We start from the raw sequence: 24,192 nt of genomic DNA on the forward strand, positions 1-24,192 counted from the left end.
TCCCTTTTTTTCTGGTCCCTCTGGCTGTTGTCTAGTGAAAAAGGAAAAAAATTCACGTCAAAGAAATATTTACAGGTTTAGCAACTTTTGAGTTTTTAACTTCTTTTTTGCAAACTATTAGGAAGTATCTTCTATAAATTCTGGAAAAGAAAAACAAAACCCTGATGACTACCTTATTAATCTCTTTTAATGAAAAATTAAATCTTAAAATACAATAAAGATGAATTAAAGAAAAAATAAAATTTCATTTGTTCTGTGTCTAGTAGCAACATAACTTTAACAAAATATAATCATACCACTTAGTGTATTACATGGATTATTAAATTTAAACAGTAGGGTATGAATAAGTACACATCCAAATTCAACATTTGTAAAAATCTCAAGGTTGGGAAATCAATTTATTTGGGGAGAAAAGGTTTATTTCTGTCATGATCTCTTTGAAGAATTCTCAGTGGGTTTACTTAGTTGTGGTGACAATACTTATTGTACTGGTTTTTTTTTAATTTATAAAATGAGGTTCTTATTCTTAAACAGTCTTCAGTGCTTAATTCTAAATAATTTTAAAACCAGCAAATTCCTTACCTTGCATGAATATGTGGCACATGTACCATTGTTTCTCCATCTCTAGACAATCCTTCTTGGGCTTGTAATTCAGCTGCATGCCTTTCGAGATCCTTAGTTAATACCTAAACAGGACAGACATTTACCAAAAGTTGGAAAACAAAATATCATCTTGAAGCAGAACTCTTTTATAGAAAATATAAAGTTTATGAACAGCTCAAAACAGAACACCAACAGGACTCTATAATAGTCTCTTAAAACCTGATAGTTAATTATGACTTATTTTATACTGAATTATGTTTTATCTGAAATTTTGTTGTCCACAGACTGGAAAACACCAGCATCCCTATCTGCTACCTTTTGTCCCAACTCAAGCTAATCTTAAAAGTCCTCATGGTTGCCCCCAAAGCTATTACGTGCTAGGTGGCTTATGATGAAAAAATACTTTCTTCTTCTCCATATTCACTGACAGAGAAATGGCCCTGGCCAGTGTGGCTCAGTTGGTTAGAGCATCGTCTCATGTACCAAAGGGGCTCAGGTTTGATCCCAGATGGGACTCATATGGGAGGCAACCAATCAGTATCTCTCATCTCTCCCCTTCTCCCTTCCGTACTCTCTAGAATCAATGAAAAACATATCCTAGAGGATTTAAAAGACAGAGAAAATAAATACGATTTTTGAAATGCCCAATAACCCACTCCCTGGGCATTTGACAAGAAAATAAATACTTAATATCTATTTGCATACAAAACAGTATGCTGATGACCTAAGAGGAAAAAATGAGACACACATATACAAGGACCATGAATAACATGTAGAAATATCATAAGCATTTTGAGAAGGGGTCATTAGAAAGGTTTCAGAGAGAGATGATTGAGTTAGGCCCTAAAAAGTTGGATATTCAAGAAATCTGGCATTCTATGCTGAATAGACAGCACATACAAGAGGTAGAAGTTATTTAGAAAATCCCAGAAAGAACTCAGTTTAGCTGGATGGTAATGAATGAAGAAGAATTAAGGGGAAAGAGAGTTGAACCAGCTCATGGAAAGCATTTAATGCCATTTAAAGGATGTGGATTTCATTTGATAGAAAAATCACCAGTTTCCAAGGACAAGTTATGTTTTACCATGTATGGCAACAATTCAGGGAAAATAATTAAGGCTTAAGACAGAAGCAGTAGGATGGAGTGAAGAAATATTTTAGAAATAGAAATGAAAGGCTGTAGTGACTTGGGTACCGAGAACTAAGGAGCAAGAGGAGTCTGAAGATAGTAGCCAAGGTTCTGTCTTGAGTTACTAGCAGGGTATACATCTCTGTAATGAACTGTCCCTTTGTCTGGATACCCTTACCTTCCCTGCAAAATACTTAAGGTCCATCATAAACCACATCACCTCTACACACTCTTCCTCTGGACTTTCCCCCTTCCTCCACAACGGATGAGAATCTTAACTTTGTATCTGAACGTCCCCAGCACTTTCTCTGTCAGTCCTAAGATTTACTATTTTGCCTTGAAGCATTTATGTGTTTGCCAGTCTAAAAAGTGCTTTTATATATGTTGTGTCATCAGACCCTGAGAAAAACTCATTAGGCACAGCAGGCATTGCTATTTTCAATTTATATATGGGAACACCCAAGGAGATTAAATTGAACTAAAATTTGAGGTTGGCCTTTTTGTTCCAAATTACTAACTGATAACACCATGATGCCTGGTATCTTCCCTATGAGCTTATATAGCTCCTTGAAACAAGGCTTAATTTCCTCACAATCTTTAATTAAGATCAAACTAATTGAAATAAATTAGAAGTAAATGTTATATTTAAAGTAAGAAGATATATCAGAATAAATGGTATATTTCATGATAGTACAGCAACCTTTTCATTCTAGCTTATGTCTGTTGGTATCTTTTAGAGAAGGTACTGTTACTATGAAATGCCTTTAAAATTTTGATAAAAGTTTCACAAAATAAATACTTACCTGATGTATTGCCAGACCCATGCAAGCTAAGGTTTTCTCAGGTGCATCCCTTAATTCATTTGCTATATTTGGTATCAATTTAGCTATTTCGTCGTCGTTTGTCAATTCTTTAAAATCCACCAAAATACTTCCCTTTCTTTCTATTTCGTCCTATAAAATATTAAGGAATATAAACAATAATTGCTTTTTCAGAGCACCCAATTACCCACTTTGCAAAAGTATATAATGTTTATATGGTAAAAATAAGTACTATAAATTTTGTGTCCAAGCATGTTTCTAATACTTTCAATATCGGGTCTAGTAATAATTAATGTCGTTTAAAACATTCGTTTAAAATCTTGCTTGGCGTTGACTTGTATTGACATAACCTTCAAACACGTGGTATCTACAGAACATGTGAAGTGCAATTAACAAGTTTTGCTTGAAAAAGTTTGTGTTTGCTTTGGTTTTTGTTGCAGAACTAGGGCTAAGAAGATGGCGGATGAAGAGCATATTCGGCACTGCATGCTTTACGAGTTGCAATTAGGAAGAAAAGCAAGTGAGGCTGCAAAAAACATCTGTAGTGCTCTTGGTCAAGATGCAGTTAGCGCCAGAAAATGCCAGCGTTGGTTTGAGAAATTTCGCGAGGGAAATTTTTCGTTAGATGACAAGAGTGGTCGAGGCCGTGTGTCCAATTTTGATCAAGAAGCTCTTCAAGCTCTTTTGGTGCAAAATCCTCAAATTACCCAACAAGAGCTTGCGACAACTTTAAATTGTTCACAAAAAACAATTTCCAATCAATTGCGTGCACTTGGCAAAGTCCAAAAGTTTGGAAAATGGGTTCCTCATGAGTTGACCGACAACAACCGTAATCAAAGAGTCACAATTTGCAGTTCGCTCCTCTCTCGTCAAAACCGTTTGCCGTTTTTAGAGCAAATTGTTACCTGAGATGAAGAATGGGTGCTGTATGTTAATTTGAAAAGGCGGCCTCAATGGTTGGACAAAAATGAGGCTCCGCGCCCACGCCAAAACCTGACTTGCATGCGAAAAAAGTGATGTTGTGTGTTTGGTGGAATTTTAAAGAAATTCTTCATTATGAACTTTTACCATCTAACCAAACCATTACAAGTGCAGTGTATAGTGCCCAATTGGAACGGTTAGCCCAAGCTTTAAGAGAAAAAGAACTCGCGCTGATTAATCGGAAGTGCGTAATTCTTCACCACGATAACGCACGACCGCATACTGCAAGAATCACTGCTGAAAAACTGTGCCAGTTGGAATGGCAAGTTCTCCCTCAACCTGCATATTCTCCTGATATTGCCCCTTCCGATTACCATTTGTTTCGTTCTTTGCAAAACTTTCTTCTTGGAAAAAAATTTAATAATGAAGAATGCCTCAAAAATGCATTGACCGAATTTTTTGCATCAAAATCACAAGAATTTTACAACAGAGGGATTAAAATGCTTCCTGAGCGTTGGGCACAAGTAGTAGAAAACAACGGCAACTATATTGTTGATTAAATTTTGTTGTATTGTTTAAATAAATTCGATTTAAAAAAGTATTAGAAAACGACATTAATTATTACTAGACCTAATACATTAACTTATTATTTATGCCTCTTAACACTTGTGATAGGTATTAATAATCCTATTATCCTCATTTGATAGATGAAAAAAAATCGAGGTACAGAGAAGGTGACTAATTCAACGAAGTCCACATTGCAGGGTTGGGAGCTGGACCAAAGCAGTCTGGCTCCAGTGTCTATGATCACCTAGCACCTCAAACACATTGTTCAGTTAGATGACACAAAAAATTGGGACTAGCATGCCGAGACTGGTTTGGTTCAATGGATAGAGCGTCGGCTTGGGGACTGAAGGGTCCCAGGTTCGATTCCAGTCAAGGGCATGTACCTTGGTTGCGGGCATATCCCCAGTAGGGGGTGTGCAAGAGGCAGCTGATCGATGACTCTCTCTCATCGATGTTTCTAACTCTCTATCTCTCTCCCTTCCTCTCTGTACAAAATCAATAAAATATATTTAAAAAAAGAAAAAAAAAATTGGGACTAGCAGTTTTTTGTTGTATAGACTCTTACCTTATCATATAAATCAATACGCCTTGTGAAAAAATTTTCAAATGCTTGAATCTTCTCAATAAAAGGAGAGCTATCACTGTAAACTAATCAAACAAATATGGCATTAGCACTAATAATCACACACATACAAGCATAATTTTCATGAGACAGAAGAAACACTAGACACACAGTAAATGACTTTTCCAACTGCTTTGCCTTCTGATTACATTTTGATAAGAAGTGGTATGGAATATGCACTTAAGATTCTAAAACAAATTTAGGTTCATATAATCTGAAATACAGATAGAAAGTGACTCTCTAAAAGCACCAATATGCCAAAACTGGCATGTTTTAAAAATTCTTGCAGTGTACCAGTATGGGACAGAACATTGGTTTAAAATTGCTGTCTAAGTTGGTCCGAAGGTTGTGGGTTATTGTTAAGCTGATTAAAATTGCTGTCTAGTAGGAAAAACCACTGATCTTTTATCTATCTATTAATAAACAGAACAAGCATATAGAATAGATTCTATAAGAGTACAGAAAAGACAATTCTCCAAACCTATATTAACAGATGAATGACGTTCTTGATTATAAAAGGAAAATTCCTGCCTGGCCAGCATGGCTCAGTGGCTGAGCATTGACCTATGAACCAGGAGGTCACGGTTCAATTCCTGGTCAAGGCACATGCCCTGGTTGCAGGCTCAATCCCCAGAAGGGATGTGCAGGAGGCAGAGAATCGGTGATTCTCTCTCATCATTGGTGTTTCTTTCTCTTCCCCTTCCTTCCTCTCTGAAATCAATAAAAATATATTTAAAAAATAAAAATAAGATAAAAGGGAGATTCTATAAAAATCTGTATTGGTGCCAAGCCTACCCTTCTATCTTCTGTTCTGTGATCTTATGATCAAGATCTGCACACTGAATTTCCCAGACCACTTAGGTTCTGCCAATTAAGAGCCACTGTAAAGAGATTAGAAGATGGCAGGAAAGAAGAAAGTAATTTATTCTTACTTTCAATTCTTTTCAGCACCTCTCCAGCTTCAGAGGTTAGCTACGGTTCCAACTTCCAGCAGCTACTGTGCCATCCTTCCACCAGAGTTACCAGCAGCAACCCATTTAATTCACCTCAGTTATCTAACCACAACCTTTTAGGGTATACCTCAGAGGCCCTCCTCTGAATTCTTAAGATTCTGGAAACCTCAGAACTTATCTTTTATTCCTCATTCATAAGGGCAGTTGCTGCTCCCTAAAGTTACTACTATCTAGAAGCTTACCTCAATGTACTCTTTTTGGTCTTTAAGTCTTTCATCTTTATAATCAATTCCCTATATTAAATCCCCCTTAAACATAATGTTCTGTTACTAACATGATTTCAGTTTGTGTGAATTAATATTAAAAAGAGACTATACATCAGTAAAAAAAAAATGATTAAATAAAATGTAGCATCCAAAGTCAAGTTAAGAAAATATAATTTATGGCACTTTTTACACTACTAATTCTACCTTCAGAGAGATAAAGCTTCCATCCTTTATACGGTATGAACTGATCCAATGTTGACTGTAGTAGCAAAGACTGTGAGGTTTGTTCTGAAAACAAAATAAAACAGAAAACTAGATTAGTAGAGACAGAGCAAACATTTTTTCCCCAATTTGCTTCTCCTACCAATGAGAAATTGACATATTAATAGAATATCTAAATCACAGGCTTCCGTAAGAATTCTGGATATTGCCAGAACAGGTTTGGCTCAGTGGATAGAGCAACAGCCTGCGGACTGAAAGGTCCCAGGTTCGATTCCGGTCAAGGGCATGTACCTTGGTTGTGGGCACATCCCGAGTAGGGGGGTGTTCAGGAGGCAGCTGATCGATGATTCTCTCTCATCGATGTTTCTAACTCTCTATCCCTCTCTCTTCCTCTCTGTAAAAAAAAAAACACAAAAAAACCAAAACAATTATATTTAAAAAAAAAAAAATTCTGGATATTAATATTCAAATACTACCTTAAAGGGTTAACATCAATAAAAGGCTGAAATTTGAGGTTAAAGTGTTTTGAATGCCAGGCATGAATAGATTCCTTCAGGAAAAAAATTTAAAAACTGAATAACCATTGACCACCCCTACCAGAACCATGTTGTCCTGTGGGTTTATTCAGATCAGGTCTGTGTCCTCTTTCTCTCCATTTTCCTGAGAAGCTCCCACCACCTCTTCCTCTTTTCCAGCTTTGAAATCTTCCTCGTCCAAATCCTCTGCCTCTATATTCTCCATTCATGTCTTCTAAAAGATAGAAGTTAGGAAAGTCTTCATCAAAATTATAGGGGAAATAGTGCTCCTAAAAATGCATTAACTAGTAAATAAGTGAAAAAATATATTCTAGTTTGACACTAGTCAACAGGCTTGCAGCACTGTACACCTGATATATATCCCTTACTCTTCTCATCTGCAGTTACTCTTCTAATCCCTATCTCTTTTTAAGGTATATCAGATGTTTAATCAAATATACTGGATGCTCATGAGATAAAAATAAGGTACTGTACCTATCTTTTTAAAAAAATATATATTTTTATTGATTTTAGAGAGGAAGGAAAGGGCAATAGAAACATCACTGATGAGAGAGAATCACTGACTGATTGCCTCCTGCATATCCCCTACTTGGAATAGACCTACAACCTGGGCATGTGTCCTGGGCCAGAATCCAACCTGGAACCCTTCAGTATGATCTGTCCACTGGGCTAAACCAGCTGGATGGTACTGTAGCTGTTTTTAAGAGCTCCCAAAATGGAAATGAAAACAAGACAGGTAATTAACTCTAAGATAATTAGAGTGTTTTGAGACTTACTACAGGGCAGCACTGGATGAACATAATCCTGACCTGAGATGCTAGGGATGTAGCATCATAGCTCCTTCTATAGTTTGTCCTGCAGTGTCATACACACTTTTATCAGAGATGCAAAGATATTCTTACATAGGCATTAGAGATAGAACTTTCTGGGGAAACAAAGGAGTGGGACAGGGTTCATACATACATGTTTCAACCTTTCTATTTCCATATGACCAGAATGGAACCCTAAATATGAAAGATGTTAATTTTCTAAGAAACTTCCATTACTGTCTTAAAAGCCAATGGAAGCAAATTTCTGGATCAATATTGATTAGATGGGTTATTTACAGCTTTTAGATAAATTAGTTAAAATACAGGATTGTTTTTTTTTTTGGAAAACATATCCATACTTGTTATAATCTTTTTTGCTAATTATCCCTCATATTTTTTCTACTTTGTACATAGCAAGATATTAATTTTTATTAAACTTAGACCCATATAGTTCCTAGCTGGTATCAATAAATTGAAATATGACCTTTAAAAATGGGTTTTAAAATAATTCATATAGGTGAAACACAAGGCATTGTTAGGGCAGTGAAACCATTCAATGATACTGCAATGGTGGGTATGGGACATGATGCATTTGTCAAAACTCATGGAATTGTACAACATAAAGAGTGAATCCTAATGTAACCTATGGACCTTAGCTAATAATAAGGTATTGAATTTAGCCCATCAACTGCAACAAATTCGTAACAAATTCGTAATACAGGATGCTAATAGGAAGGTATGAGATGGGGGGTAGATATGTATAGGAACGCTGTGCACTGTGTGCAATCTTCCTGTAAACCTAAAACGGTTTTATAGTCTTTAAAAAACCCAGTTCATATCCTAAATATAAAAATAATACATCCGTATACAGCAGTGCAATTCATTACAAGAGCTGTATCCAAATCTTTCTTTAAAGGGATTTAAGCAAATGAGTTAATAACTAAGCAAGTTCATGATGTTAGGGCAAGACAGGGCTTTGATAATTGTCTAGAACAGCGTTTTTCAACCGCTGTTCCGCGGCACACTAGTGTGCTGCGAGATGTTGCCTGGTGTGCCGTAGGTGCAGACAAGACAAGAATTTTATAATTTTTCACTATTTTGTTTACTTAATATTTCATAATAACGTAATTATAAAATACTTTCTTTGTGTTTATTTGATTCCTATTCAAGAGAATTACTTTATATATAGTCAATGTAGGCACAGAGTTAAATTTTTTAACATTTTCTAATGGTGGTGTGCCTCGTGATTTTTTTCATGAAACAAGTGTGCCTTTGCCCAAAAAAGGTTGAAAAACACTGGTCTAGAAGACCACATAACACTTTAAGAAAATAAACCCCACAGGAACTGGTCAAGATAAAAGTTGTTTGGTGGTAAAACTGGGCTCAACACCTCGTCTTCAGACTCCGCAGCGGAAGCGCTCCTTCGACAACGCTACGTGCCCTGCCTTTCTCAAATGAGATGGTGGGAGGCGAACTTAACTAAAAATTCCAACACAAATGCAAGAAGTAAAACTAGAAAATAAGGAGCCATGTTTTAATAATGTAACCTCTCTAATTATTGCGTGAAATATTTGCTGTATGGAAACCCCCAATACTTTTTACTTCCAAAATTAATGAACACCCCACTACCTTGATGTAAAAGCTCTGTGCCCTTAAGTGTAAATGCCCTGCTCCCAGCATAAGGCACACCGTCTGGTCCACACTCGTAAGGACACAACTTGTTTACGGCGTTTTATATAACCCCGGGACCAGCTTCAGTTGTGGTCTCCTGCCTGATAAGAGGATTCCACGTCGCTCCTAGAGACAAGCCCCTGATTGCTCTGCTGTGTGAGCCTGATCCAACTGCGGCCTGTCTGTTTTCATCGTCTGTCCTTCAGTGTGCATCGCCGGGTGGCCTTTGCTGGAGCCTAGGACCACTAGGAATAGGTAAATAAACCCTATGTGATTGCATACTGATTCTGTGTGTCATGCGTTGCGGTTCGGCTCAGCTGTCCATTGAAGTACCAGGGGATAGGCCGTTATTGCTGACTCCTGGTCACCTGCGTTTGTCCCACTAAATCTAGACAGATAATCAATTAATTGGGGTTCTATTGGGACAAGCCAGCCATCCGTGGGCCTGCTGTGCTTCGTTAGATGGCCTACTTCACTTACGTCTCTCCGCAGGCTAAGTTCTTACTGGCAAAGAATAGGGATCCGAAAGCTTTCCTACTTCACGCCTGGCGGCTCCTGGCCGGAGCAGACCCGCCGGCCGGCTCTCCCTTCAACCCGGGGAGGAGCACGGCGGGGCCGAGAGGAGACTCCGAGTCCTCAGGCGTCCGCTGCCCACGTTCCGCGATTCCCTGCGGCCGCAGCTCTCCTGTTGTCCCCGCGGAAAGACGGGCCCCACCTCCAGCGGCAGCCCAGCCGCTTTCCAACTTGTTTTTTGGCGCCGCTGTGACGCAACTTCCGCCCCGGGAGCGGCGAGACTGGAGGGGCGGGACCTAGTGCAGCCAATCAAGGAGTTGGGCCAAACGGAAAAGCCGAGGCTCCCGGAAGCTGTCCCCAGGGTCTGACCGGAAACAGGAAGCGGCGTCCCGCACGTGTGGGCTGCGTCGGTGGGAGGGTTCTGCGTCCCCTCGGCTCCCGGGAACTGAATGAAGCTGGCTGCGGCGGGCGCTGAGGACCGGAGTCGGGGTGCGGGGGCCTGGGGAGAGGCTGCGGGGTCGGGGGACCCGCTGAGCGCCATGGAGGGCTTAGGGGAGCAGCCGGGCCCACAGCCACCGCTGCCTGGGGACCACCGCATCGGCGACGGCGACTTCGTGGTGCTGAAACGGGAAGATGTATTCAAAGCAGTGCAAGTCCAGAGGAGAAAGTGAGTCCGGTCGCTGGCCTTAGGGGCCCAATGCCCTATCTTTTAGATACTCCCTACCTCCAGGTCTTCCCACGTACCCTCCCACCAGGTCCCATTCTTGACTCTCCTCATCCCCAAGTCCTCTCTAGTGATGTCCTCTCAGATCTTCCCACAGAGGCCTCCCACCACCACCCTTGGTCCTTAGTGTCTTCCTATTTCCTCTTGTCTTTCTACAGAGTCCCCCTTCTCTGCTCTCATACCGGCCCCCTGCCTTCGGCATCCTTCTCAGACTTTCCAGAGTGCTTTTCCCCTTTTGGCCCCACCACCATCACGCTCACCCCACTCCCTGTCCTGGGATTCTTCCCCCTAGGTTCTTAAGATCTTCTCTCCTGTTTTCTCACCGAACTCTTCACCCTCTGATCTCATCCTTGCCTCTCAGCCCGTTCTCCCCCACCCCTCTTCTCCCGTAGAGATTGTCCCTTGTTCCTCCCTAATCCCTCAGCCAGGATCACTCCCACAAAAATGCAACCTCTTCGACCTGACATGGTCTTCTGGGCCCTTCTCTCCATCTAAAAGGACTGCCTGTCTACACAGAATAACTAACTGGAATGTGGGATCACTCTAGGATTCCAAATTTTACACCAGGGGATGCATGGTTTGGCAAAGTTCAGCTGCCCAAAGGCAGTTTGCTCAAAGTCTCAGAACTTGAAATTAGCTTTGGTTTGTGAACCAGCAGATTAATAATCATTCTGATTTAGTATTAGAAAAGTGGGAATTTTGATAACTTTTAACAGAGGTTGTTAAGTCCCAGTTGCTCATTAATGGTGAGAATGTACTGGGATGTTTTGGTTATTGGTTAATTATCTGAAAAGTACAACCAAGCTTTCTTTTGAGTTGGGTTGTTATACAGCTTTTGACACAGCTGTACGTTCCCATGCAGTGTCAAGAGAACAGCTAGCAGACCATGAGTCTAGGGATTGTGAGGCTTAGAATTTCTGGTGAGTGCTCAGTTCAGATGAGTTACTTTACTTCTTTGTAACTGGTATCGAATGCGAAACAAATATGGTAAGAAAATAATCTAATAATAGTCCCCAAAGCACCAGATGGTGACAACCAAGCTTCTTATACAAGCATCAATCCACTAAAGAAAAGAAATACAATTGGGGAGGGATTTTAGTCCAGAAATGTACTATCTACACCAGCTTTATATCCCTCATCACTACTGTACTTTTGTATTCTTGAAACCAGTATTTTTCCCCCCTTCATAATATCTGATTAGAAATGTGTGCTTGCTCCCAAGTACATAAGTTTTGGAAAGTGCCAATAATAATTATTTAAACTTTTTTTAAAATATATTTTATTGGGTTTTTACCGAGAGGAAGAGAGAGGGATAGAAGCTAGAAACATCGATCAGCTGCCTCTTGCACACCCCCTACTGGGGATGTGCCCGCAACCAAGGTACATGCCCTTGACCAGAATCGAACCTGGGACCTTTCAGTCCGCAGGCCGATTGAGCCAAACTGGTTTCGGCTATTTAAACATTTTTTAAAATATATATATTTTATTGATTTATTACAGAGAGGAAGAGAGAGGGATAGAGAGTTAGAAACATCGATGAGAGAGAATCATCGATCAGCTGCCTCTTGCACACCCCCTACTGGGGATGTGCCCGCAACCAAGGTATATGCCCTTGACCAGAATCGAACCTGGAACCTTTCAGTCTGCAGGCCAATGCTCTATCCACTGAGCCAAACCAGTCAGGAGTTTTCTTCTTAAAAAAATAAAGGTGTTTGTTTTTGTGAAACTTCCCTTTAAAGTTGTAGTAAGAGCCCTAGCCGTTTTGCTCAGTAGAAAGAGCCTCGGCCTGTGGACCGAAGGGTCCTGGGTTCCATTCTGGTCCAAGGCACATACCTAGATTGCAGGCTCCTCCCCAGCCCAGGCCCTGTTCGGGGTGCGTGCAGGAGGCAGTCAACCAGTGTGTTTCTCTCACATCAATATTTCTCTCTGTCTTTCACTCTTGAAAAATCAATGGAAAAATGTCCTTGGGTGAGGATTAAAAATAAATAAAATAAAATTTTAATAAGATAAAAATCTGGCTAATGGGATTTTGTTTGTAATCAGCCATTCTCCATAAATGTTATTTTCACTGAAAAAAAAAATTGTGTGATTTATTTGTAAATATAGTTTGCTTTTACTAGGTAAGTTTCAAAGAAAATGGCCACTTAGGCTAGGGAGTTAGTTAAATCCCCATCACCTTAATGATTGCTTAGTTTTGAGATTTTCTTACGTAATTTGCAAGAGGTGTCAGTGTGTGTCCAGTGGCCTGGCAATCCTGGCAACCCTATATGCTACTTAGGCAGTCTGCAAGGCTGTGAGTTTGGACATCCTGTCGACAGTGCTAATTGGAGTCACACCACTGCCTAAGAAGAGGAATGTCTTGTCCTTGTTTCTCATTCCAAAACCACTGTTTCTTTGGCTTCTTCGCTAATGTATGTTTCTGTTGCAACTGGATTCGATTTGCTCTAGTTCATTTGTCAGTTCATGTTCAGAGATAATGCTGTAGATCATCCTTTGTGAAGACAAGTTTTAAGGTAAACTAGATCAAACATATCTTTTCTATTCAGAATGCAAATGAGATGTAGCTAATGATTGCATTTTCTTCCCCAGAAAAGTGACTTTTGAAAAACAGTGGTTCTATCTGGATAACGTCATTGGCCATAGTTATGGAACCACATTTGAAGTGACCAGTGGAGGAAGTCTTCAGCCTACGAAGAAAAAGAAAGAGCCTACTTCAGGTGCACTACTTGGGTGTATGAAATAGGTGTACTTGACCTAGCTAGTCAGAAATCTGTCACCCCAGTTTGTTCTAAAGGGCTAGCCCAGCCAATCTCCAAAGAGGTCTAAACTCATAATCTAAGAGCTGTAGCTTGGTGGAATGAAGCAAGCTCTGCCTTTGGCTTCAAGATACGTGGATTCTATCTCCAGCCCATTGTTAACTCACTCTCTGCCCTTGGGCCAGGCATTTAATCCCATGAGTCCTTGCTGCTTCAGTGTAAGCCCAGATCAGAGCCCTTCAGTGCCCAGAAGCTGAGTAAAGCTTTGAGGTAGTTTATGTGTTGGGTGGAGGTTAAGAGGTCTGGCTCATTAGGTTTAAGTTTCAGCTCTATTTTTTGCCTTGACACCTTGGGCAAGTCAATTGGTTTCTCTAAGTTTTATATTCTTATCTGTAAAATTAGGCTATAAATATTTAATGTCTAGGCTATAGTGAGCATTCAGTCACATGACATATAGAAAGTTCCTAGTAGTACCTTGCTTATACTAATTTTAGCTGTTGTTATTAATTAAAATGAAATTCTTAATATTTGTTAAAAAGATATACTTAAAATATTTTATTAATAAAATAAATATTCTTAAGTAATTTTAAAAGTAAATGGTTAAAATACTATTAAAGTTCTGTTTCAAACCAGTTCATTAAATATTTTTAAATTAACATCCATATTTTTATTACTCCAGACATGATTAGTCATTGCGATTATAGCAATTCATGAGATAGATCGTGCCACAAAATTTGTTAGTGGGAAACACCAAAAATAACCTGGTATGTAAGCAAACCAGATGGTGAAGTGTGCTATGAAGATGACAAAGCAGGGAGGAGTGTATTGGAGGCTGATTCGATGAGCTGAGACTTGGGTGAGATGATGAGCTCAGTCCTGAGTGATGAAAAGGATCCAGCCACTCACATCTGTCATAAGAGCATTGTAGGCAGAGAGAGCAGCAAGCACCAAAACGCTGCTGTGGGACCATGCTTAGGGGCTTAGGAACAGAAAGAAGGGCATTGTGGTTGAGTATGGGGGTCAAAAAATGAGGCCAAAAGAAGAAAGCCAGGGGCCAGATCATTCACAACTTTGCAAGTCATCTTTGGATTGTATTTCGATTGTGGTTTTGTACATCAAAGTAAATGAGCCAGTTTGCATCTTAGAGAACTCTGGTGTCGGGTGTATTGTAACAGGGCAAGAGTGGGATCAGGAAGGTGAGTTGAAGCATTGGAGTAGTTATGGCAAGATAGGATGGTAGGCTGGCGCGGAACTGGAAGGCAAAATTTGCATGTACATTCCAGTAGAACTAGAAGGCAAATTTGAGTGACTGATGGGCTGGTTGTGGATATGAACTTAGAAGAAGGAAGATTTTAAAATAACTTCTGATCATAAATGTCATAAAGCAATTTCCTTCCTTAGAGACCAAAGAAGCGGGCACTGATAATCGAAATATAGTTGATGATGGGAAATCTCAGAAACTTACTCAAGATGACATAAAAGCTTTAAAGGACAAGGGCATTAAAGGAGAGGTAATATTCAAAGGTGTTTTGTTTTTGTTTGGTATTTAGGGAATTGCTTGGTTTTTAAAGCAGAATTTACCTAAGGTAAAATGTAAAAATACTGCATACTTGTTAGAAATAGCTTGGAATGTACATGCAATTCAGTGTATCAAAAATTTCATTCATATGCAGGAATGTAAGCAAGTGACATTACTAACATTGTTAGCAAAGAAAATTTAATAACTTAGTGCCAGTTAGAGCTTAACTTTATTTTCAGCCATGTTTTCAGCTAGTGTCTTCAAGAATGACAGTTGCCTTGCCCTCTCTTCTGTTTTTATTGTATATCTCTGTTCTTTTATCTTGGTTTAAATGGATTTATAAAGTACTTGTATTTGAATACAAATTGTAGATAGAGTAAACTACAAAGTTCATCCATGTGGACTTCTATGGAAAAGGGGCTGGAGAATCAGACCTTTGGATACATTCGAGGGTAAGAAACCTAAAATAAAATATCAGGAAATCTGCCTGCTTCTTTTCTTATAGGAAATAGTTCAGCAGTTAATAGAAAATAGCACAACATTCCGAGACAAGACAGAATTTGCTCAAGATAAATATATAAAAAAGAAGAAAAAGAAGTAAGTTTTTGTTTGAAAAGGAAATGTTAAACATTTTTGTAGCTTAAAAAACATGTTACTAAAAATAAAATGTTTTTAAACCAGCTTTTAAACTTGGCGCTCTTTTCCTTCTCCCAGATATGAAGCCATCATTACTGTTGTGAAACCGTCTACCCGCATCCTTTCAATTATGTATTATGCCAGAGAACCTGGAAAAATTAAGTACGCTTTGTTTCTTTCAAAAGTATAATTGGGGGAAAATTTATCTTTAAGAAAGTCATGATTTTAAGTAAAGTGAAAAACTTGCTCACCTGAATAAAGTATTCTCCTACCCCATAAATTGTAAGTTCTTTTTACTATTGCCTTGATAATCTTTATCAACATACTTTTAATGAAACAAATCTTGAAAAATGATGATTAAAATAATGGGACTTGCTTAGTTAAAATGAGTGAATCCTTTTTTAAATTTTTTGTATTTTAGCCACATGAGATATGATACACTAGCCCAGATGTTGACATTGGGAAACATTCGTGCTGGCAATAAAATGATTGTGATGGAAACGTGTGCAGGCTTAGTGCTGGGTGCCATGATGGAACGAATGGGAGGTAAGTTGTAACATTTTCAAGTTTGTGATTTGAGTAGAGGAGTCTAAAAAAAATAAAAGTAATCCCATGGAGCCAAGCCAGTTTGGCTCAGTGGATAGAGCGTCGGCCTGCGGACTGAAGGATCCCAGGTTCGATTCCGGTCAAGGGCATGTACATTGGTTGCGGGCACATCCCCGGTAGGGGGTGTGCAGGAGGCAGCTGGTCGATGTTTCTCTCTCATTGACGTTTCTAGCTCTCTATCTCCCTTCCTCTCTGTAAAAAATCAATAAAATATATTTTTAAAAAAAGTAATCCCATGGAAAGTGAGGAATTACTGTGAGCTTATTGAAATGACGTGGTCCCACTCAGCTCCATTCCCCAGGACCATGCTGCACAGCCCACATCTCCCAGCCTGTGCTGTGTTGGCACCCACAGATGGCAGTCGTCCTTTGCAGCTTCAGGAGCAGTGGGGATGGTTCTCAAGCCTGTGGCTGGCTAAGACCTCCAGGGCAATGATTTCTGTAAATTTGGATAGCGGGTGCTCATCTTACAAACCTAAATTGAGTGGGGAAAATACTAAGGATGTATTCTCTCCTGGAAAATATAACACAGGCTGATTTGCTTGCTCTTTTTCTGACCCATCTACACTAATAAAAGATGGAAATTGACCATACCTTTGCAATACCACTCAGGAGTGAGTATGCAAATTAACCCAACAAAGCTGGTGGGTTAATTTGCATATACAGGCGCTGAGCAGCTGGGGCAGGTGCGTTCAGCACCATCCCTGGCAGCTCCGGGCCTCTAGGCAACGAGGGAAGGCAGAAAAACGGCTCTGGCAGGAGCGAAGATGGTGCCAGCAGCCAGGGGAAGGAAGGCCCATTCTTGCATGAATCTTTCAGGCCTCTAGTGTGGCTCAGTGGTTGAGCATCAGCCTGTGAACCAGGAGGACACAGTTCAATTCCCAGACAGGGGACCTGCCCGGGTTATAGGCTCAATCCCCAGTGGGTGGGAGTGGGGGTTGGGGGTGCAAGAGGCAGCCGAACAATAATTCTCACCATTGGTGTTTCTATCTCCCCCTTTCCCTTCCTCTCTGAAATTAATACAAATATATTGTAAAAAGAAAAACAAACCCAAAAACTTTTCAGGTACCTTGTTTGAAAGTAATGGCACTGGACTGGGGGGAAGCCGAGAACCATTCATCAATCATGTGATACTCAAATTTACACAATCTCAGGGTTTTATGGTAGTATCAAGTGGGGGTAAGCTTGTTTAAACTTCCTGTTCATCTGTTTGGGAATTATATTACATCCATTGGGAGTACTCTTAGACTCCAAACTCCCATCATTCTGTCAGCCTCTGCACAGAGTTAAGTAGAAAGACCTTCAGTCTTCTTACTGTGGAGGACCATGAGGATTTGCAAAATCTAGAGTCACTTTCTTCAAGAGATGTTTGTTTCGTTTGTCTGTTCAGGTTTTGGTTCCATTATTCAGCTGTACCCTGGAGGTGGGCCAGTTCGGGCAGCAACAGCATGCTTTGGATTTCCAAAATCTTTCTTCAGTGGTCTTTATGAATTCCCACTCAACAAAGTGGACAGTCTCCTAAATGGAACATTTTCTGCTGAGATGTTATCTTCAGAGCTAAAAGACAGTGCTTCAGTGGAAGAAAGTAATGGCACACTGGAGGAAAAACAGACTCCAGAAGAAGAGAACGAAGATAGCATGGCAGAGGCCCCAGAGAGTACTCACCCCAAAGAACAAGAAATGATGGAAGTTGTCTCTCAGGACCCAGAATATAAAGATCCTAAAGAGAGAGGAAGCAAAAAGGATTATGTAAGAACATGAGAGTCCCCACTGCCCTCATAATATTCCCCTCAGGACCTCAGTTAATTTTGTTTAAGCACCGAGATTTGATTTGGCTTTGCATCATCACCTCTTTCTCCATCTGGTGAAATAATAAATACTGCACACACCAGATGGAGAAAGAGTGTGTGTGTGGGTGCACACACGTGTATGATAGAGGAGTTTTGTGATACAGAAACATATATAGTAGTTTAACGATGGTTTAATAATATATTGGACTGTCTTGTGTGTTTTCAGCTTCCTTAGCAATGACCTCCTGTTGCTTTAGTCGAAGTTGACAAATATTGTTAAAATGTTTTGGCAGACCAGCGTTTCCATAAGCCTGACCGAATGACCTCAGTACATTGGTTTCTTATTTTTCTTGAAGATTCAGGAGAAGCAGAGGAGACAAGAAGAGCAGAGGAAAAGACAGTTAGAGGCTGCTGCTCTGCTGAGTGAAAGGAACGCAGATGGGTGCGTTGATGAAAGAATGCGGGGGACACCTTGCTGCATGTGGGCTTGGCCTCAAACAGCATTCTCTGCTTGTCTGCTTTGGTTCTAGTGGGAGCGGAGATAATAATTGTGGCTTGGGTTTTTAAAGAAAGGAGGCTGCATCTGGCGAAAGTGGGAAATTGGACTGGTTTCAGAGTCTTCAAAGATATTTGAAATTTCTCCAATTATGGTGCATCAGCTGGGGGGTGCGGGTGGTGGAGCATTCAGATTGGTTTGAAATTGGCTAACTTGAGAGCTAGGGAGACCCGCCAAGGAGAGAGAGATTCAGTTGCCTGCAAAGCCAGCATCACGATGTTGGATTTGTTGATAGATGTTTGTTTTGTTTTTTTTTTAAATCAAGAATGTTGCCGAAACCTGTTTGGCTCAGTGGATAGAGCGTTGGCTTGGGGACTGAAAGGTCCCAGGCTCGATTCTGGTCAAGGGCATGTACTTTGGTTGCAGGCACATCCCTGGTGGGAAGTGTGCAGGAAGCAGCTGGTTGTCATGTCTCTCTCATCGACGTTTCTAGCTCTCTATCTCTCTCCTTTCCTCTCTGTAAAAAATCAATAAAATATATTTAAAAAAAAAAATCAAAAAAAAAAAATCAAGAATGTTAAGTGCTACTTGCGAGTTGCCAGGCATCATGAGAGTTTATAATTCAGCTTGTTTTTTTTTAGAAATTAATAGCTCATAATTTTATTTGAAATTTCTGGAGTGTATATAAAGCTCCTCTTTGTGTACGTCATGCAAATACATGATCATTTTATTTATTTATTTATTTTTTAATATATTTTATTGATTTTTTACAGAGAGGAAGCGAGAGAGATAGAGAGTTAGAAACATCAATGAGAGAGAGTCATGGATCAGCTGCCTCTTGCACACCCCCTACTGGGGATATGCCCGCAACTAAGGTACATGCCCTTGACCGGAATCGAACCCGGGACCCTTCAGTCCCCAAGCCGACGCTCTATCCATTGAGCCAAACCGGTCTCAGCCATGATCATTTTAGATGTATTTTAAAACCTATGCTCCATTTTGGGAGCATAGAGAGGAATATATCCAACATCTTTCTTGCAGTTTAATTGTAGCCAGCCGTTTCCATCCCACTCCGCTGCTGCTGTCCTTGCTGGACTTCGTGGCCCCTTCAAGGCCATTCGTGGTCTACTGTCAGTATAAAGAGGTAATTAATACTGAAACAGAACGGAGGGGAGTTCTTGTATTCAAATATTGATTCTCACATTGTGTAGCCCTAGAAGTAATTCTTAACAGAACTTTCTCTGTGCCTTCAGCCTTTGTTGGAATGCTACACAAAACTGCGGGAAAGAGGAGGGGTCATCAACCTCAGGCTGTCTGAAACCTGGCTCAGAAATTACCAGGTACGTTTCTTCCAGCCAGCCCAGGAGCTGCTCGCCGGAGTCTCTGGCTTCTTGCAGTGGTACTGGAAATTGTCAAATACAGATATCCCCATTTCTGTCTGTAGAGATGAAACAATCTCACGCCTATAACTCAGAGAAAGGGCCCTGAGCTTTCCTGACCCTTTCTTTCTCCTTTCATGTCAGGTTCTGTTACTGTGTTACTCTAGGAACATTGACTATGCAAAACATTCTGGTTGTGTTTACTTGAGGCCTCAAGATCACTGGGGGGGAATAACTGACAATAGCAAAATCCCAAGCTAAGAAAGTGACCCTCTCATCTCTGCTCAGATATTTTAGCAGCAAGTTCAGGATTATTAGTGGGCTCTGTCAGTTACGGTCCTCTGGAAGGCATTTGGCAAGATGAAATTAGAAGTGTAAGATTTTTTTCAGGGACAGTGCCTCTGAAAGATAAGGGGAGAGGGAATAGGATTAGGTGGGGAGAGTTGTCAGACCATGATGCAGGTCTGGTGCCTGTGAAAGCCGGGGGGGGGGGGCGGGAAAGTAGGCGGGGTGACAAAGGGGTAGGGGAAGAAGGATCTGCAGTGCTGCTCTGAGAAAGTGCCAGCCAGGATCATGGGGAACCTCAGCCTTCCCATTAAAGAAGCCCTATGTTGGGCAGAAATGGTGCAGTCCTGGTAACCATACTTGGAGCAGCCATGGCCTCCGTGGGAGTGAAGGCTCCAATAGTTGCTAGAAGCTTTCTGCTGCTTGAAATCCTCATAGCCAGTTCCCTCTTGAAAGATCTGAGGGAACACCTCCATGCTGCCACAGGCTCTGCCCTGCTGCTTGGACATCTTGTCTTACAGGACGCTACCGCCCTGGGCTGTCCTGCCCTCCAGGGCAGCCATCGCATTTAACTGTGGTAGCAGGAGAGAAGTCTTGTCAGAGTCAACAGGGCATAGGAAAGGGAGACTGGTGTATGTCCAGTAGCTACATCTCCGTGGACCCAAGCCCCACCATTGGCCATGAAGTATCCAGGCCCAGAGCACTGCACAAACCATTTGCCACTACCGTGTTTCCCCGAAAATAAGACCTAGCGCAACTTTGGGAGAAAAATTAATATAAGACACTGTTTTATTTTCGGGGAAACAGGGTAGAAACTTGCTTTAGGATGAAGAGAAGCAGCTTCAGTTTTATTTTTCACGAGAAAATCACTTAAACCAATTTCGGTACTTTTACTAACACAGTCATTTAAATGGTGGAGCTCCTTAGGAATTGGTTCATTTAAATCACATGTGTCAAACACAAGGCCTGCGGGGCCAAATCCAGCCCGCCAGGCCTTGCAATGTGGCCCGCACCGCGCTGTCATCACTGCACTTTGCTGTCAGTTTATGACATTGTCAGTTTATGACTGTTCAGTAAACCATTCGGCCCACGATTTAGGCTGGATTTTAGATTTTGGCCCCTTCTCTGATTGAGTTCGACACCCCTAATTTAAATGTTCAAGAGAATCTGTGTCATTTAAATTCTGGTTTCTAGCATGTATATTGTTAGCATGTACTTCACCTGTTTAAGAAAACATGAATGTCTGTTTTTCTGTCTTGATTAGATTTTACCAGATCGAAGTCATCCCAAACTGCTGATGAGTGGAGGTGGGGGATACCTTCTCTCAGGCTTCACTGTCACCATGGACAACCTTAAAGCAGATTCCGGTCTCAAATCCAACTCAAGCACTTTAGAATTATGCAAGACTGAAGAACCAGCAGCTAAAAAACAGAAATGCCCAGAGTCTGACTCTTAACCTTTCAACAGTTGCTTTGATTTTTGTTCTTAGGCGTTATACAGTTAGGAAGTAAACTTTAAATGTCCCAAGAATAAGATTATGTCTGTACGCTTGTTCCTGGGAAAGATAAGTAAGCCTTTTGTTCACCTCTGACAGATGGATCTGGTCTGTCAAAACCTTGAGCCAAAATACCCAGGCCTGGATATGCAGTGGACTGAGATATGGCAATTCTGTTTATTTCATAGCAATACACTAAGTACTTTTAGTACTCCATGCAGATATCTTGAGAATTTAGACATCCTAAAGATATATTTACACAAGATTTTGTTTATATGTTAAGCAGAATAACGAGCATAGTTAAAACTTGGTGGGTACAATTAAGGAAGGAATTTGTGGATAATTTCCCTGTTCATTCCACTCTTTGCAACCTAAGCAATACTGATATGTGTGTTAGATTTACAGTACCAAAAATGTCCACCCTCTTCCCTGCAGTGGAAGAAACTTTTTTAAAATGCCAGATGTTTTATTTTAATAGTTGACAACATAGGAAAGTCAAGTATTTATTTTCTTTTTTTGTTGTTGATAGAAAGGAGTAGTAGGGTGCTTTTTGTATCAATTTACCAATCTTCTCATTTTTTATTCTAAATATAGTGACTAGAATTTTGGGGTACTATTCAATTAAAGGAAACAAAGGGTTTTTTCCCTCCCCAGAGACTTATGGAGATACGTAATTGGATACACAAATGTCTGTACAGTGAGTCCTCATTTAACGTTGTCAGTAGATTCTGTGACTTGAAGCAAAAACAATGTATACTGAAACCAATCTTACCGTAGGCTAGTTCATAGAAACAAGAATTAAGTTCTTAATGCATCTCATCAATGTTATGAAATGACACTGAATGAACCGATGTTATCCGAGGACCTGCTGTATATGTATGTTGGTATATATTCATATATAAAGATATTTATATATATACACACAGAGAGAGACAGAATGCACTATCCCTATAACTCTGACAAAGTTTAGCACAGGGCTTAGACCAGTTCTCATCGCATTAGTGTCACTCCTTGTCAAATGTATTTTAAAGTGCCTTTTTGGTGATTATTAATGCTGGTTTGTTGAGCTCTGGCATGATTAGTTGGTTAGTCTTTTTAAGCTCTGAAAAAATATAATCACATTATTTGGCATCTGCCGCAGCCAAGACAAGTGTTTCAAGTCAGCCAAGGCTCTCGTCCACGAGTCTTGCTCACTAAACACATTCATGGTGTGTATTGTTCACATCATTACAGTACAGATGATCAGCCAGGAGCATCTCAGAAAAAGAAAAAAAGAATGCTTTTCCGAATAGCATGCACTATTTTAATAATGGCCAGTGTGATTACCAGGTACAGTTCTGATTCTTTTTTCTTATAACAATTGCTTTTAAAGAATAAAAGTGTTTTCTACCGGGATCTGTTGGCCTGACATTAATGATGCCGTCTGGGACACCGCATTTACTGGCCTTCTGCTGATTGTGACAAATGGTCTGTAAGAAAACATGCCCTGAGTGGCACCTCACTAAACTTGCCTTTGCAAACGGCACTTGCAGGTATCACCCGCATACAACCAGTTAAGTTTGGTCAAGGGGAATGGGGCATAGACTCAGTAGTGACTGGTCTCCTCTGATGACTGTTAGAACCATCTCTTCCTTGTCAGCCCATTCCCAAGTTTCATTCTATCCATTCAGTCTGTTCTGCACTACCTGTGTTCCCACCAAGCTGCCCTTAGGGTTGGGTTTGTGGACTGACCTGCATTAGCAACAAGTTAACCCTAACCTTCGAAAGTTATTTTCCTCTCAATATAGTTTACTTAGAGGACTGATGATTTGTGGTTTGAAAACCTCTTTCTAGTAAACATGGTGACAGTCTCAAGGAAGAGAGGGGGCAAAAAAGAAAAAAAAAAAAGTGATTTATTTAAATTAGGCTCAGTAAAATATAGCCCACGAGTCCAATCTTGCTCGTTGCCAGTATGGCCTGTAAGCTAAAAATGATTTTTCCATTTTTAAATGGTTGAGGGAAAAGCAAAAGAAGAATAGTCCTGTGACTTGCAAAAATTACATGGCATTCAAATTGCAGTGCCCATAAATTAACTTTTAGTAGGACACAGCCATGCTAATTTGTATATGTATGGTTCCTGTCTGCTTTTATTCTGTGGCAGAGGGGGACAGTTGTGACAGACCATATGACCCTTGAAGCCTAACGTATGTGCTATCTGGCTCTTTAAGAAAAAGTGTGCTGCCTAGACAGTGTGGTTCAGTGATTGTCAACCATGAATCAGGAGATGGTTGGATTCCTGGTCAGGGAGACATGTCTAGGTTTCAGGCTCAGTCCCTTGGGCAGCCTACCAATGATCCTCATCATTGATGTTTCCCTCACTCTCTGAAGTCAATTAAAATATATATTTTTTTAAAAGAAAAGGAAGTGTGCTGACCATGAATTTAAGTGATCCTTCTGGGCCCCCCAAACCTTATGGCAGCATCTGACATGGTTGACCCCTCTCCTTGCTATGGTTTTCCTCCTGTGGCTTCTAGGACAGCACTCTCCTGGTTTCCCTTCTTCCTTTCTGGCTTTTCTTCCTCCATCTCCACTGCTGGTTCCTCATCCCCTCTGAGATGAATATTTAGAGTAGGGGTGTCGAACTCAATCAGAGAAGGGGCCAAAATCTAAAATCCAGCCTAAATCGCGGGCCGAATGGTTTACTGAACAGTCATAAACTGACAATGTCATAAACTGACAGCGGAGTGCAGTGATGACAGCGCGGTGCGGGCCACATTGCAAGGCCTGGCGGGCTGGATTTGGCCCACGGGCCTTGTGTTTGACACGTGATTTAGAGAAATATTGCACCAGTTGGCTCACCAATTGCACCTCTTCACTCTTTTTGTCTACACTCCC

The 24,192-nt window shown here is 40.6% G+C and overlaps 2 protein-coding genes across 5 annotated transcripts in view; one reads left to right on the top strand and one right to left on the bottom strand.

Annotated features, from left to right (window-relative positions):
* The window catches only part of MCM8 (minichromosome maintenance 8 homologous recombination repair factor), a 42,591-nt gene extending 32,702 nt beyond the window's left edge, over window positions 1-9,889 (bottom strand). For both annotated transcript variants that reach the window (XM_084886799.1, XM_084886798.1), the window contains exons 1-6: window positions 9,601-9,889; window positions 6,702-6,854; window positions 6,087-6,170; window positions 4,607-4,689; window positions 2,536-2,685; window positions 583-686 (exon numbers count right to left, since the gene is read on the bottom strand). In XM_084886799.1, coding sequence (XP_084742925.1) covers window positions 583-686; window positions 2,536-2,685; window positions 4,607-4,689; window positions 6,087-6,170; window positions 6,702-6,849 — 569 coding nt within the window. In that variant the 5' untranslated portion in view covers window positions 6,850-6,854; window positions 9,601-9,889. The remainder of the gene's footprint in view (window positions 1-582; window positions 687-2,535; window positions 2,686-4,606; window positions 4,690-6,086; window positions 6,171-6,701; window positions 6,855-9,600) is intronic.
* Window positions 9,890-10,004: 115 nt separating this feature from the next.
* On the top strand, window positions 10,005-22,713 carry TRMT6 (tRNA methyltransferase 6 non-catalytic subunit). 3 transcript variants are annotated; one of them, XM_084886817.1, is made up of 11 exons: window positions 10,005-10,300; window positions 12,947-13,074; window positions 14,515-14,624; window positions 15,138-15,229; window positions 15,347-15,430; window positions 15,690-15,814; window positions 17,264-17,622; window positions 18,020-18,105; window positions 19,201-19,303; window positions 19,413-19,499; window positions 21,088-22,713. In XM_084886817.1, the coding sequence occupies exons 1-11, from the start codon at window positions 10,083-10,085 to the stop codon at window positions 21,277-21,279; spliced, it is 1,584 nt and encodes a 527-aa protein (XP_084742943.1). In that variant the 5' UTR covers window positions 10,005-10,082; the 3' UTR covers window positions 21,280-22,713. The 3 variants fall into 3 exon arrangements, with proteins under 3 accessions (XP_084742943.1, XP_084742944.1, XP_084742945.1); XM_084886818.1 differs by lacking the exon at window positions 14,515-14,624 and having other exon boundaries at window positions 10,047-10,300; XM_084886819.1 differs by lacking the exons at window positions 10,005-10,300; window positions 12,947-13,074; window positions 14,515-14,624; window positions 15,138-15,229 and having other exon boundaries at window positions 15,419-15,550.
* Window positions 22,714-24,192: the final 1,479 nt, after the last annotated feature.

Source organism: Pipistrellus hanaki (assembly GCF_964339955.1).
Source record: "Pipistrellus hanaki genome assembly, chromosome: 6".
Taxonomy (NCBI): Eukaryota; Metazoa; Chordata; class Mammalia; order Chiroptera; family Vespertilionidae; genus Pipistrellus; species Pipistrellus hanaki.